This window comes from Cheilinus undulatus, linkage group 9 (assembly GCF_018320785.1).
Source record: "Cheilinus undulatus linkage group 9, ASM1832078v1, whole genome shotgun sequence".
Classification (NCBI taxonomy): domain Eukaryota; kingdom Metazoa; phylum Chordata; class Actinopteri; order Labriformes; family Labridae; genus Cheilinus; species Cheilinus undulatus.
In genome coordinates this window covers 37,502,315-37,518,902 of record NC_054873.1, presented here as the reverse complement: position 1 = coordinate 37,518,902, position 16,588 = coordinate 37,502,315, and the positions used below count along the sequence as shown (strand labels likewise).

The 16,588-nt window shown below is 37.5% G+C and overlaps 1 protein-coding gene across 4 annotated transcripts in view; it reads left to right on the top strand.

Annotated features, from left to right (window-relative positions):
- The window catches only part of wwp2 (WW domain containing E3 ubiquitin protein ligase 2), an 81,828-nt gene extending 68,134 nt beyond the window's left edge, over positions 1-13,694 (top strand). For all 4 annotated transcript variants that reach the window (XM_041795703.1, XM_041795704.1, XM_041795701.1 and 1 more), the window contains 7 exons: positions 5,552-5,685; positions 7,836-7,976; positions 8,106-8,226; positions 9,259-9,363; positions 9,467-9,563; positions 11,403-11,475; positions 12,932-13,694. In XM_041795703.1, coding sequence (XP_041651637.1) covers positions 5,552-5,685; positions 7,836-7,976; positions 8,106-8,226; positions 9,259-9,363; positions 9,467-9,563; positions 11,403-11,475; positions 12,932-13,031 — 771 coding nt within the window. In that variant the 3' untranslated portion in view covers positions 13,032-13,694. The remainder of the gene's footprint in view (positions 1-5,551; positions 5,686-7,835; positions 7,977-8,105; positions 8,227-9,258; positions 9,364-9,466; positions 9,564-11,402; positions 11,476-12,931) is intronic.
- Positions 13,695-16,588: the final 2,894 nt, after the last annotated feature.

Below are 16,588 nucleotides of genomic sequence, written 5' to 3'. Positions count from 1 at the left end.
CTCAAGATCAGCTATTTCCAGTGTTTTTGTGTCATTTTAGATATCACAGGTTACTTTTGGCCTGAGTAATTTACTGTTTAAACACAATTTAAGCCCCAGCTTTTTAAGCTCTTTGTTTGAATTTCCAAAATCAGAAACGTCTGTTGTCAAAGTGTCACACATTACAAAAAGGGTTGCCAGCTATATCACCTTTTGTAAGAGTAGCCGTTTACCATCAGCCTCCACTTAAAGTCACATTAATCATATGTCTCAAATGTGTAAACAACTTCTGTTAGTGATTTAACTGAATTTCTGCGAATGCACGTACAATTGTTTTTATTGGATGATAATCTACTGATCGCACATGCACTCAGGGTCCTGGAGGTGTACAGATCTTGGGAAGATGATAGCTGGCAATGGTTGCAATCTCAGGGGATAATGTGCTGCAGCCTGCTGCTCTGGAATATTTAAATGACAGTACAGTCATAAAACAGAGCAGCAGCAGAACTCCCATTCAGACAGTTTAAGTGACATTTTCAATTTTACCTAACTACTTTCATCTTTACACAACAAATGTTAAAGCTAAAAAAAGGTGCACAAAACCTTTGTTGTTTCCATGGTTAGCCATGTGAAGTTAGCACACTTGACGTCAATTGAGTCTAGTCTTTGGGGGGAAAAAGTAAGCAATGATCTGTTACCAATCCTTTGCAGTTTATGTAAGCTGGCTGATGTCTCAGGATAAGACTTTGTAATATAAAATGCATGATGTCTCTGATTTTACAGCATTACCTTTACTCAAAATGTTCATCAAGTTATGCATTCATTCATTCATCTATGCCATTTATACTTGGAATATGGAAAAATGGTTGCATCTGTTTTAGTTTGTTTAGTAATTTCTGTCTGTAGTCCCACATAAAACCAACACAAGATAAACAATGAAACCTCCACACAGCATTGACAAAAAATTGACAAAACAAAGTACATAAACAGCATTGTTTAATAATCAGTTTATTTGTCAGGGGACCAATCATAAGCATTGTTGCAATGGGGGCAATGTTGGGGGACCTCATATCAGAGTCTGCTTAGGGCTTCACTTTGGCCAGGGGTGGCCTTGGCAGCCGATGCAATCTATACAGTCGTCTAAATTGGACCATAACTATACACACAATATGATATAAGCTACAGCATAAGATGTACAAGGGGTTAATCAGAAAGTGACCAAGATGCAGTAACAGCATCATGACATTACCCAGATACAATATGATATCATAGCATGGTCAAGATACGAGAATGCAATAGTAGCATTATAAAGCTACCAAACGCAGTGCTACATTACAAAATGAACAAGATACATTATGATTTAAAAATGTTAATGCGATTGATTTGCTAAATCTGCACTGGTTTATGAATATACACGGCATAACCATAACACCTTTATACTCCGGATTGACCCTGAAGATGTTTGACAGTGTTCAAGAAACACTTTTATGTCCTGAACTGGCCACACTCTTTAAGACAGAGATGTAAATCTACAGACAGTTTTCTTTTGCAGGTTTAGAGTAGTTGTTAAATGACAGCTGGAACCAGAACGTCTTTTCCTTGAAGAATTAGCAGAGACAGAGAAGTTGTGCTCACATGTGTCTGCTGACATATTTATGAGGTGTTACTTAAATGTGTGTTTTGTAAAGCCAGGCTGTTAGTCACTTGCCCCATTTGCATGTGTTTTGTAGCCACTTATTGGGCATTTCTAAAGTTATGATGAGCAGCAAAGGAAGGGTGCTGTGGTTGATGTTGTTCGTGTTGTCGGTGAAGTTTTTAACCCTCAGTGGGCACACTTAACACATGATGTACAGTTTGTACTGTAAAGTCTCTTTGTGGGACCAGCTCCAGAAAGCTGGGAGCCCCAAAACGGACACCCTCCACCCCTACAGTCTGCCACCCCACCCCTCACCCACACCATGACCTCACTGCCGCACCCAGCACACAACCGCCTGCAGCCACCTATATTTAGACCTAAAATGCACTTTGTTGACTTGCCTTATAAAGATGCTTGTGTCATTTTCTTTCTCCTTTCTTTACCATTCTTTGCTCTCTACCTTTACCCTCTCTTTCCACTGACACCCTTCACTCTGTCTGTAAATCTTCCTTCCTTCTTGCATGTTTATGTGCGTGTCTTTGTGTGTCTCTCTCCTGGCTGTGAGACATACACATGGTCGGTCAGGATACAGTAGTACAGAACAGCCTGTGACTGAGTCAGTCAGTGGGTGTCTGTGTTGTTCTTGGCCCATCGCTGCTCTGAGCCCTCTGTGGTTTTTATAACATTAAACAGCTCCATCTGTCTGAGACAACTCACTCTACCTCTGTGTGAACACACACACCATAGAGACATTATGACCTGGTTTGAAGCTCTGTGGATGCCTTTGTGTTGAGTTCACACATGGGATTGAGTTTGCAAAGTGCTGTAGAAGACTGCTTGGGTTTTTGAAAATAAGAATTACCAAAGGATTGAAAGATCCAGCTTAATTCCCAAGTGTCATTTTGAGCCAAATGTTAACTACAGATCTTTTCAAAGGCAGTCTGCATCCAGGCAACATCCCTAATATTTGGCAATTCTTAAACTTTCCCTGCTTCTTCAAATGAATGAAAATAAGCAGGCTGTAACATTTGTTACTTATCAAGTCATCAGTCAGGTTGTTGACAGATGTTCTGAAGCCTTGAGTTTAGCATTATAGATGCCACTCTTTTGGAATTTACTGAGTAAAATTGGCCATATTTGGATTGAAGTTCTGTGCTGGACAAGAGTGAGGAGTTAAAATAGGATGTGTAATATTATCCAGATACACTTTTTTAAATGGGTTGACAGTCCCAACAGAAATCAATACTTCATGAGTTCAGAAAAATGAACAAAAAAGTTCCATCAACTGTTGCTGCTGTAAGACTGTGAACACTTGGACCAAGTGTTGTGTGGTTTTGTGTAAAAAGAAATCAAATATCCCTGTCTGCACTTATACATCATTTAGCATGCACTAATGTAGATGAAAATTGCAGCGTGACATGATAAATAGTAATGATTGTGTTTGTTTACATGACTTGAAATAATGTATGGGGCTTTTTTTATGCACTGTGGTCCATTTCTGGACCCACAATCACACAGGAGTGGCTTTGATGGAGCCACAACACCAGGGGCTGGGCTTAAATTGAGCCAGGAGGAAGTGCAAATTCAAAGTCATGCTTGTTTTACAGAATAACCAGGCCTGTTTTTAACAAAAAACAGCCTCTGTTGAGGGTTGCAATTTCATTAGTTTTCCTTGGTGACCTACAGAGCATTTAGAAAGTATTCAGACCTCCTTCAGCCCCCTGTATACTTGGAGTGTAAAAAACCAAGCCAAATGGGTTCTCGTGTGATTGCACAGAGGAGAGGCTTCTGTCTAGCGACTCTGCCATAAAGCCCAGATCAGTGGAGGGCTACATTGATAGTTGTCCCCCGATTGCTCAGTTTGGCTAGGCAACCAGCTCTTGGAAGAGTTCTGTCGCACTTCTTCCATAGAGAATTATGGGCGCCACTGTGCTCCTGGGAACTTTAAGTGCAGCATACATTTTTTGTATCCATCCCCAGATCTGTTACAGCAAACTTGTCTCTGAGCTCTGTTGGCAGTTCCTTTGAACTCAAGGCTTAGTTTCTGCTCTGATATGCATTGTCACTTGTGAGGCCTTTGATAGAGAGGTGTGTGCCTTTCCAAATCATGTCCAGTCAATTTATTTTACTGCAGGTGGACTCCAGTTAAAGTGAAGAAACCTCTCAGCAACAATCCAGAGAAACGGGAAGCACCTGAGCTAAATTTTAAGTGTTTTTGGAAAGGGTCTGAAAACTTATGTCAATGTGATATTTCTTTCTTTTTTTTTCTTTTTAATAGATATGTTAAAAAGGCAAGAATTATGGTTTTTTTTACTTTGTTGTGATAGGGGCATTAAGTGTAGATTAATGAGAATTTAAAAAATGTTTGTTTTTTTTACAGTAGCACCAGGCTGCAGCATAAGAAAATTGAAAAAGTGAAAGGGGTCCTGAATACTTTCTGAATGCACTGTATATAAATGAGAATGCCATTTTTGACAGGTGAAATAAACAGGCTCTTACAGTTTCTATTTGCTTACAAGCTGAATAGCCATCTTTTCAGCAACTATTTCAAAATTATAGTATTTTCAGGTCTATATTGTGGCTACTTTTCAGTAACATATGGCCAGCATACTAATTATTAGTAATTGAGATTTTTAGCTCGTTGTGAGAATGTTCACTGAAGTAAAAAAAAAAAAATCAAGTACATTTTCTCATGAGCTGTGTCTCAATTCAGTGCTAGCAACCTAAGAAGGATCCAGCATTGGTAGCCTGTTTGAAACACTATACTGAGATGAGAGTGTACTCTCTGGTGGATTTCCTGTTTGCATCACTTGGCCCAGTCCTAACACTTTCATTTGTAGAACTGGCTCTGTTTCCTCACAATCTTAACAGCTGCTCCAGAACTAGCTAACAAAACTAATGTCATGTAACTAAATCTGTTGTTTTAAAGACAAAGGCTCCTTTCTTTTTAACAGTATAGTATCGGTAGTACTCATTTAAGTTGAAATGGGTTCCTTGCTTTTAAAATTGTGTAATTCTTCTGCTTGAGATCTTGCCATCTAATTTCAATTGGTGCGCATTGAATCTCTGAATATGTTGGAGTAAATATTCTTCAGCTGCATTCAAAGAAGTCTTTGATCACTGCTGTGACATAGTCAGTCTTCACATATGCCCTTTAAAGGATGAATCCCCTGAGTTGAAACACAGCTAAAGTCTCCACAGTCACCTCCTGCTGCCTTCTTAACTCATCCTCTACTTTTATACCATTTATTGCCTGGCCCATTTTCCTTGATGTGGAAATTATGTCCAGTCAGCTCAGATCACTGTCATCCCCTTTCACCACTCACCCATGCCACGTTCACGTTTAACTTTTTGAACGTTATTATCACTACATCCTGCATTTCTTCTTGATGCAAAAGTGAGATGTTTAGGTCACCTTTATGCAGGCGTAGTTGTGAAATGTTCTCATATCCAGCGATTGTGACATATTATTACATTACAGTTTAGTCCTTATTACTTCCTGTACGAAACAGCAGGTGTGGAGCTGCCATGGCTCCAGGAATAAAAGGCCCATTCATGCTCTCTGTAAAGGTGACTGGCTGCTAAAGCATTTCCAACACCTGAATGGGCATGAAACAATCCCCAGTGAATCATCAGTACCAACTCTGAGCCACTGAGAAGAATGTATGTGCAGTTTGTTTAAAGCTAATTTGAACCATATGTCACCAAAAGCCATACAATAACACTATAATACACCAGCGTTACAGCAGGGGGAAAAAACTCACCCCTGCTGCTCTACTTTGTTAAATCCAGGGACTCCATATCATAACCTGCCATATCATCAGGTTTAGCGACCTGACGCTGTGTTTTTATGTATGTCTTGCTGGATTTAAGCAGTGAAGACCAGGAGACCAGGTTTCTTATTGTGGTTTCTAATGTAACAAATCCTCCCTGCAGGCACTGTACCATGGAAAGTTCATCGACACAGGCTTCACGCTACCTTTCTACAAGCGAATGCTGGACAAAAAACCCACGCTGAAAGACCTTGAGTCCATAGACCCTGAGTTTTATAACTCCATCATGTGGGTCAAGTAAGTAACGAAGGAGGGGGTTATCTTTTAATCCGTGGATCAAAGAAGAAAGATTTTTAAGACCCCTTTTTTCATGTCAGGGGTTTTTAATAACTCAGTATTTCTATTTTAAAGCCCTATTACATATTTATAAAATCATGTGATCGAAAGTTGAAAACAGAAGGAAAGAGGACCAACTTCTTGTCATTATAAACATAAAATCAGAACATTTTCCATCTTTCTTATTTCACAGACTTAAGATAAATACATTGGATAAATAGAAGAGCAGTACAAGAGGCTCTTGGAAACTTTGCATTTTAATTAACAGCATAAAGAAAAGCCAAAACAAATACCATGTGATACATACTGTGGTTCTGCTGTGACTGTATTTATTGGTTTATTTGGCAAGGACAGATGCAATGTAAAAAGAGAATTAAACAACAATTTTCCAATGCCCTGCACCACAGCATTTAGAGTTAATGCTAATTTCCAATGCCTGTTCCTGGAAGGGTCTTTTATAAAATGTCCAGAGAGCTTACAGACAGACCTCATCTTTGTGTTACATTTCTTTGACATTTATAAGTAGTTTCAAGACTTAACGGTGTGTACTAGTGCATCTCAAAAAATTAGAGTATCATGAAAAAGTTCAATATTTTTTGTCACTTATTTATGAAAGTGAAACCCATATATTATATAGACTTGTTACACATAAAGTGAAGTATTTCAAGCCTTTATTTCTTGAAATGTTGATGATTATGGCTTACAGATAAGAAAACCCAAAATTGAGTGTCTACAAAAATTAGAATATTCCCTAAGATCAATTAAAAAAAGGATATTTTCAACAGAAATGTCAGGCATCTGAAAAGTATGTTCGTTTCTATGCCTTCAGTACTTGGTTGGGCCTCCTTTTGCATGAATTACTGCATCAATGCGGCATGGCATGGAGGCGATCAGCCTGTGGCACTGCTCAGGTGTAACTGAAGCCCAGGTTGCTTTGATAGCAGCCTTCAGGTCATCTGCATTGTTGGGTCTGGAGTCTCTCATCTGCCTCTTGACAATACTCCATAGATTCTCCATGGGGTTCAGGCCAGGCCAGTTTGCTGGCCAATCAGGCACAGCAACACCATGGTCATTGAAGCAGCTTTTGGTACCTTTGGCAGTGTGGGCAGGTGCCAAATCCTGCTGGAAAATGAAATCAGCATCTCCATAAAGCTTGTCAGCAGAAGGAAGCATGAAGGTCTCTAAAATGTCCTGGTAGATGGCTGCGTTGACTGTGGACTTCAGAAAACACATGGACCAACACCAGCAGATGCCATGGCAGATGCCATGGATTCTGTGCCTCTCCACTCTTCCTCCGGACTCTGGGACCTTGAATCCAAGTTGCTTGAAGTCCAGTGTGAAGTTTCCACAGTCAGTGATGATTTGGGCTGCCATGACATCTGCTGGTGTTGGTCTTTTTAGAGTGCTGATTTCATTTTCCAGCAGGACTTGGCACCTGCCCACAGTGCCAAAGGTACCAAAAGCTGCTTCAATGACCATGGTGTTGCTGTGCTTGATTGGCCAGCAAACTGGCCTGACCTGAACCCCATAGAGAATCTATGGAGTATTGTCAAGAGGAAGATGAGAGACACCAGACCCAACAATGCAGATGACCTGAAGGCTGCTTTCAAAGCAACCTGGGCTTCAGTTACACCTGAGCAGTGCCACAGGCTGATCGCCTCCATGCCATGCCGCATTGATGCAGTAATTCATGCAAAAGGAGGCCCAACCAAGTATTGAAGGCATAGAAATGAACATACTTTTCAGATGCCTGACATTTCTGTTGAAAATATCCTTTTTTTAATTGATCTTAGGGAATATTCTAATTTTTTGAGACACTGAATTTTGGGTTTTCTTATCTATAAGCCATAATCATCAACATTTCAAGAAATAAAGGCTTGAAATACTTCACTTTATGTGTAACAAGTCTATATAATATATGGGTTTCACTTTCATAAATATGTGACAAAAAATATTGAACTTTTTCATGATACTCTAATTTTTGAGATGCATTAGTATATATAAAATACCTCAGACTCTGCTTAAACTTTATTTATTGCAGTTGATGAAAGAATAACTTTTGAACCACAATGGTTCTTCCTTAGGTTTAAATTGTTTTTCTGTGTTTTCAGAGAGAACAACCTGGAGGAGTGTGGAGTGGAGCTATATTTTGCACAGGACATGGAAATCCTGGGGAAGGTCACCACCCACCAGCTGAAAGATGATGGCGAGAATGAGTTGGTCACTGAGGAGAACAAGGAAGAGTACATTGGGTAAGTTCAGAGCAGTGATAGTAACTACATCTTAACAGACAGAGAAGAAGAGTGAAGGGATAAAAACTTAAAAGGAAGTTGATTTCAGAGATGGAGTCCACAAAAACCAATCTCTCTTCCTTCCCACAGACTGCTGACAGACTGGAGATTCACCCGCGGGGTGGAGGAGCAGACCAAAGCCTTCCTCGACGGCTTCAATGAGGTGGTTCCTCTGGAGTGGCTCCGCTACTTTGACGAGAAGGAGCTGGAGGTGAATATGGGTGAAAGGGCCAGGATGAAAGCAGAAGAAAGACACAATTAGACAAGAATGCAACGCTTAATGTTACATGTTAAAATACCCCAATATATTCGTTATATCCGATGTGTCTTAGCATCAGTTTTCTCCTCACTACTAACTTTTAGAAGTCAAATTCTTTGTTTGAATGAAAATGAAGAGAGCTTTTTCATTTTTTTAACGCTTCAAATCCTTTACATTTTAATCTAGATGGCATAAAAAAGCTAAATGTGGCTTCCTGCTCCCTTCAAACAAGAGTATCTCCTTTAATGTCAAATAAATTGCATCCAAATTTGTTGAAGAAAAAATATTCAATAAATGATTTCCATCCAGGGATGTTCTTTAGTTATACAGCTTTGAAAAGATGAGTTTTATTTGCAAGTAAACCTTGTGAAACAAGCAGAGATTTGCCTGAAAAATGGACTCTTTGGCAGGATGAGAACCTTCAGTCAGTCCTACTTGTGGTTTAGTTTGTAAATTACTCCTTATACAGATGATATAAATTATACAGTTTGAGTTTCCATTGATGATGACGTGAAAAATGATGAACAGGACCACATGTATGAACACAGGAGGTTTTTTGCTTCATGACTCTTGAAGTCTGTTAGTAATTTTGTTTCTGTTAACGAGTCTTTAATGGCTGCCATAGCAAGTGCATTTTTTTCTCTTGTGTTACTTGATGTGTCTAACCAGTCTTGTCATCTTCTCTGTCATCCAACTCTTTTTTTATCTCAATGCCAACAAGGCTGACATTTCATTCACAAAAACTCTGCATATTTATAAGACTTACTTTGGTTGCCAGAGTCTAGGGTCAGAGCATTATTCATCCTGTTATTTAGACACAATACCACTGTGAATTGCTCTGTCCAAGCAGTAGTGGATGCAGTGACGGTACTAAAACATTAACAAACCCCTTATCCCACAAACAGAGGTACAAAAAATGGATGGCAAGGACAAAAAGCTCAGCTACCTAGACTTAAATTGTAACATTTCTAATGTGTGTTTCAGCTGATGCTGTGCGGGATGCAGGAGATCGATATGGCAGACTGGCAGAAAAATACCATCTATAGACATTACACCAAGAACAGCAAGCAGATCCACTGGTTCTGGCAGGTATGGACACACTCTGAACGGTCACATCTGCTCTGCCGTAGCTGTGTGCATTAGCAGAAATGTGGCTATAAGCAGAAAATCAAAGAGTTGTGTGTTTCTGCAGGTGGTGAAGGAGATGGACAATGAGAAAAGAATCCGTCTGCTTCAGTTTGTGACAGGAACATGCCGGCTGCCTGTTGGAGGCTTCGCTGAGCTCATAGGTACACAACAACAATTCACACAACTACACGTGTAGTAAATCTCTGTTATCATTACATTTGGAATTTTCTCCTAAACCATAATGTCTTTTCATTTCATTTATATATGTATTTATTTATTGATTGATTGATTTATCTTTGAGGATGAAAATGTCATGGGGGGGGGCTTTATTGAATAGGAAAGCTGACAAGAAATATTGGGAGAGAAATTGGGGGGAAGACATGCACCAAACATGTCCTGAGACTGGGAATTGATCCCACAACCAGTGCATCTAGGACTATAGCCCTAGTATGTGGGACCCGCTTCACCAACTGAGCTAAACAGACACCCTTAGACGTCAGGGAGGAGTGGGCTGCGTTGGTTACTGAGAGGGCCACAATTACTATGTTTTCACCGCCAGAGAGAGATATTTTTTTTAGAAATTGCAGAATACTCTCAGTTCAGTAACTGTAAATATCTACAGTGCTTAACAAATTTACTAGACTACCTGTCATATTTGTCTCAGAGACCATCCAGCATCATGACGTGCTTTAATGCGGACTCTTTCATTTTCAGTGAGCTCTCCACGTTTTACCATTTTGAACAGGAATGAGGAATTTCAAACTGAATTCACCCTTTTAGACCCAAATCGGAGCCAGCTCACTGGGGTTCTCTGAGAAGTCCGAAATTAATCAAGCATAACATTCAACCACTAAAACTAATTTTTCTGTTCAGGAATGCAAGTAAACAACTATAATTTGACATATTAATCAAGAAATAATAATGTGCTTTACTATTTTTTCACTTTGTTTGTAAATCAGTAAATTTGAAAGTTCATGGATAACAATAATAATGATATTTTAGTATTTTAAATATCATTTCAGTTAAAGAGCTTCTACATATTGGTGTATTAACCATTGCAGAAACATAAATAATGATTTTTGGTAATTACCATTGCTGTTAATTTAGGGCAGCTGTGGCATAAACCTTACTTTGGGTGGTGGTCTAATAAATTTGTTAAGCAATGTATAAGTAATGTAAGGCAAAATTATATTCTTATCATCTCACTGTAGTATACCAGTTAGACTGTTAATTTTATCAGCTAACCACAAAGCTTACACGAATTTTAACTGTTTTTGAATACATTGAACATAATACTTTTTGGCTATTTTAGTGCATTTACTTGTAGATCTACATTTTTTAATACAAATGCATTTAATGATGCATAAACGATTTTTCAGCAGTAATTACAGTCAATTTTATCTCTAATGTTGTGACAAGAAACTAATATAAATGAGTAATCAACAATTATTACATAATTTTCTCTGTCTTTCAAGTCCTTGTGGCAGGACTTACATGTTTTCATCATGTTTACAATTTCTTGACATTTAAAACTGACTTGTGGGCCATGTTGAGTGAGGAGGAGGGCCACATGTGGCCCCTGGGCCGCCTGTGGATGTCATCACCCACTCCATCTGTTCCATTTCCTATCCAGTTTGCTAACCAGTATCGTATCCAAGCTACAAAAAGCCCCCAAAATCCTTTTAATCCTTAATTTTTTTAAGTGTCTTTTTCAACTTTCAAAAGAAAATCATTCAAATGAAGCACATAGTACAGGAAAATCTCCCAGATAATATCTATAAACGTTACAGGGTTAGAATTAGTTGTGTTGTTATGGGGGTTATTCTGAATTCATTGTGTATAAATTCGCCCCTCTTTGTTTGGCATTGATCAGGTATTTATCAGCATTTTAATGTCTGGTTTGTTTCTTTATTTGTGCTTTTCCTAGAGAGTTTTCATGAGAAACCATTAACCATTACTTGATGAAAAACTGATATATATTTTTTATTCTAACCTTGCAGGCAGTAACGGTCCCCAGAAGTTCTGCATAGACAAGGTGGGGAAGGAGACTTGGCTTCCAAGAAGCCACACATGGTAAGCCACTGCCTCTTCTGTGAGCAGATTTGAGTCTAGCCTACAAAATTATCTAAACTCTAAGGCCTGCTATTAGTTCTTTAAGACATTTTAGGATTTAGGTAAGCTGGAAGCTCAAAACACAGCAATTATGGCTTTAGTCTTTGTTGTTTAGTCTTGATGTTTTGTGACAATTCTGAAGGTTCCACAAACTAGTGAAAAAAAATTGACTTGATTGATTTATGTGGATTTAAGTGTTCTTACACTGCTGCCTGTTGGACTACGGCCAGGTATCCAACTGTCTGCATTATAATCTGGACTGAAGGACTGTATTGGTATAAACCATATTATAGCTTACATGTTCAATGTAATAAACATGTTAAGGATTTTATTATAAAACATTTACATGGTAAAATGGTAGCTTTTTGTGCCATGATGCCTACTAAAGCTTGAAAAATCTTTTAAAATCTTGAAGAGTGTTAAAAAATAGAATTTAGAACAGGAAATGTGAGTTGAATCTGCACAATGTCATCAGTGGCAAAGCATAAACACCAAAGTTCCAATGTTTAACAAAACATATCTATTTGTGTATAAAGTACTTAATTTTCTAATGGAATTTTGGAGTTTTTGGTCAAGATACCAGTATCCAAAATGTCTAAAAAAGTCTTAATCATAACACCGGATCAGCAGCTCTGATGAGGTTGTGAGAAGATGAACCACAACCAGTGAGGCTGGTATCAGTGACATCAAGTGACTAGTTATTCTGGATGAGTCCTTCCGGGGGGGTCTTTAGGATGTGGAAACACATTAGAATGTGTTGGTAAAAAAGGCAGACCTTAACTAATATCATTAAAGGTGATTACAGGAGTTCTGGTACAGATCATTTCTATCTGCTGACTGATGTCAATGGCTTAGTACTATTGATTATGAGGAAATACTAGCAAGCCATTTATCTGACCTACAAACAGCAGTTTACAGACCTGACAAAGGGGGAAATGATCCCCTTAAAAAACTCACAGTAGATCATAAAGTGGGCACAAATTCACTGCAGGTTGAGAGAATGTAATAAAATAAGGTTGGGTTGTTCCACAGATGGTAAACAATATTGATACCACAGTCAAACTCACATAGGGCAATGAGACAAAAAAACCCTTTTAGTTTTAGTACTGTTATAGACATCGCAGCCTTTTGGGACTCCTCTGATTCAGGACATTTTTATGTGTAGGATGTGAGACAGCTGAAATATCAGACATCAATTTGACATATGAATGCACTGAAAGTGGTTTATCTGCTTATTTCAAACAAATACACAGACAGAATATTTCTAATATGTCTGTTCTGTGTAAACTGAGCAACTGACCTCAAAACTGTCAGCAACCACAGAAGATTTCAGACAGTATTACTCACACAGCAGACCTGACGTTTCTCTCTGTGAAAGCACAGATGAATGACTAACAGTCACCTCTTTTCCTCTCAGCTTCAATCGTCTGGATCTGCCGCCCTACAGAAGCCTGGAACAGCTCAGAGAGAAACTCCTGTTCGCCATTGAAGAGACGGAGGGATTTGGACAGGAGTGACGCAGAAAATAAATGGAGAAAATTAAATTCAATGGGATAGTTTTTCTTATTAATATAATTATTTTGCATTTGTTTATCACAGGGCTGATCACCTGTAGCCCATCACTTGAGAACAGATCATGTCTGTGAACTGAATCATGGGATGAAGGTGGAGGATGAGTGTGCTTGCATGTGTGTACACATATATATGTGGTCAGATACGTTACCGCCATTGTGTACATGCATATAAATGGTGTGTATATCTGTGTGAGTCAGAAGGATGGCACATAAGGAGAATTATATATGTTGAGAGGCTCAGCCCCCCACTATTCCAGCTCGACTCACTGCTTAGAAATGCACCAAAACCACAAACCAGGATAGTTTTAATGTCACAACAGCGGCACAGCCCCCCCTTCAATGCAGTATAACATATCTACCAGAGAGAAATATGTTTCAAATGTTTAAAGTGACTGAAGAGCGAGAGAGAGAGGCAGCGTGTGTGAGGATGTGAATGTGTTTGTGTCTGTGAACAAGAGGCAGGGAGCTGTCATCACGAAGCAGCACGCCTCAGTGACAGAGGCCGGACAGATGAGACGTGATTTTATTTTTCATTTTTCATGTTACTTGTGAAATTCAGCATTTTTCTCCTGTACATAGCTAAAATAAATAAGATTCCAATCCTGACTTCTGTTTCTTTCTTCTTCTTTTTTTATAAAGACAATCTGACATGACGTATATGGTCATATTATCCACAATTAATTGTTATACCTATATCATTTAAACATTTGTTTTATTCACTCAAATTTCTATTTGATACAACATGGTAAGATGTAATACGATATTATATGATGCACTTTATTTTGGCAGATGATCCTCATGTTTCTGTTGATAGTGATTTATAATATTAACTTAACATAATGATAAAGCAGTCAACTTGGTGTCAGATCACCAGTTTTTCATTCTATATTAATAACTATTAGGGCTGTCAGTATTAATCAGGGGTTATTTAGGACCATCATTACTGAATTACATTTTTTTAATTGCATGTTTTATTGTCCTTTCATCACACTTTATGTGCCTTTATGTCTCCTTTAACTTTGAGAATCTCTCAGTGGACAGATCAACGGTCATCTATACTTTGTGTTGTCAAACATTTACCTTTTTACTGTTGTTTTATTTTTTTATCAGACATCCTTTTTCTGTGGGTAATTTCATTTCATAACTTTCAAACTACATCAACTTTAATTGTGATTTTTAGTTAATTGACAGCCCTACTAACTTTTAATACTTATAAATACATGGATAACTTTCTGGTGAAAATGCCATATCAGATTGGAAAGTCAACAACCATGCAAGCTATTCTGAGGTTGAACAAGGGCAAATGGTGATTTGGCTGCAATGTTGAGGCTTGTGAGGCACATCGGATTTTTTTTTTTTTTTTTTTTTTTAATTTTGGGGCTTTTGCCTGTATTGGAGAGACAGGACAGTGGATAGAGTCAGAAACAGGGATAAGAGAATGAGGATTGAAATGCGATGAAAGAGCTACAGGCTTGCACCTGGGCTTCCTGCATACTAGTACATGGGGCATCTCCTAACCTTTAGGCCATCTGTGACCGGACATCTTATATGTCTTACTTCTGGCATCCTCTGTAGAGGAATGATGACACTTAAATCTTAGCTGATTCTGTCCTGTGCAGCTGTTTTTTTTTTTTTTTTTTGTTAAAAAAAAAAAAAAAGGCGAGATATCCTGCTTTCTTTTAATAGTTGTGATGTATCATCAGTCATTATTTTTGCTATGGAGAACACTGTATTTGAAAAGGCTTCTGATGTTTGTCACTTTACTTTTGCAACTCCCAAAGTAGCAACCATATCTATAATTTTTCATAGCCAGCTAAAAACTTCTGACAACTTTAGTAATAGCATGTAACACTGGAATATTTAAAGTTAATTGTATTTTTTCTGATCAGAATATATTAATGATGTTTCTATCATATTACCACATGGGGGATTGCTCTAGAAGATTGTAAAGGCTGACAGAGGTTAAACGATGCAATGGCTGCAACAAGCAGATGTATCCTCTCAAAGCATACCTGCTTAAATACTTCTTCTTGTTTGCTTTTTGGCTTTTTGCCACTGACAGACTTAGGTTACTATTCTAAATATCTGACAACATCAAAGAAAGGATTCCTCAGCTGTGTTCAGTCCACAGGGGTAACTGTAGAAATGCTCACCAACAAAATGTATTTTGCTACAGAGCTTTGATTTGACGGTGTGTTTGTGGGAGACAACAGTTAAAGGAAATGTTTATTAAAAAATAAAAATATATATATTTTAAAAAGATACTGTTGCTATAACAAGAAATCAAATCTGCTTGCTGTAATCTGTGTGTTTCACTGCGGTCTTTTAATGTATTAATCTTCAATAGGAACAAATGGATGCATCACCTTCCTTTTACTCCCTCAAGAAATATTTTTTAAAAATTAAAGCACTTGCCAAATCAAACCTTTACATGCAGTTCAACCACTTTTATTTAAGGAAGAAAAGTCAAAGTTAGCTGATTTCATTTTTTTCTACCGTAATTGTTATTTATTAGGTTAAAAATTATTTTTATTATTTAGTTTCATTTATATCTTTTTTATTTGGTTTTCTTTGTTTGAGCTGCTTCCCATAGAAATGGTTTATCTAAGTTCTCATTAAACAAAAGAATAATTTTGGATTGGATTCTCATTAAAATCATGAAGTTAGTATAAGCCCATGAGACAGTTGATATTTGATAAAGAGTATACTTTATGCTTCTTTGTATTTGGACTCTGAATGAGTGACGGCCCTTAATTTCATTGACATGTAAAGGTTTTCTTTAACATTTGATAAGAAGCCAAAGTATCAATTTTAGACACCATCAATAGCCTTTGGATAAATTAACCAAGAAAAACAAATATCAAAAACTTAATTTCCAATATCTACAATACAATTTTAAAACTTGAAAATTATATTTCTAATATAGGATTATCTATGGTTTATTCTATTTTTGTAACAATTTGTTTTTAGATATCAAAATCATAATTTCTTTATAAGTAAAAAATGAGTGATTATTTTTGCTGACTTTTTCATATCCCACTTTTCATGAGTGAGTTCAAAAACAAACTGGCATGGCTAAAATGTTAAAAACAGATGCTATTTTCACTTCTCACAATCTTTTTTCTGCATGTCAACATTTAACAATGATGTCTTAAAGTTTTCCCATTTAAAAAAAGAATGAATTTCATAATTTCATATCAGTAAATCAGTTCTGATGTAAGTGTAAGTAAGTTTTTAACATTAGTCTCAGGAGAAGCAAATATGCATTATACCTGGTTTAGTTTACAAGTTCATTTTCATCTGTAGTGCCTGGGCAGGAAAACAGCTAAACAGTAAAACTGCACTTTGTTTTGAAAAGTGTATTTCATACAAGTAAAGTCATATGACAGGGTTATTTTTTTATTATTTTAAATGTCATTTCTGCTTGTGGAATCAAAATTGGCAAAAGTAAGCCCAAATAGCTTGTATGAAATTTTTAGTTTGCTGAGTGTCACCTGATT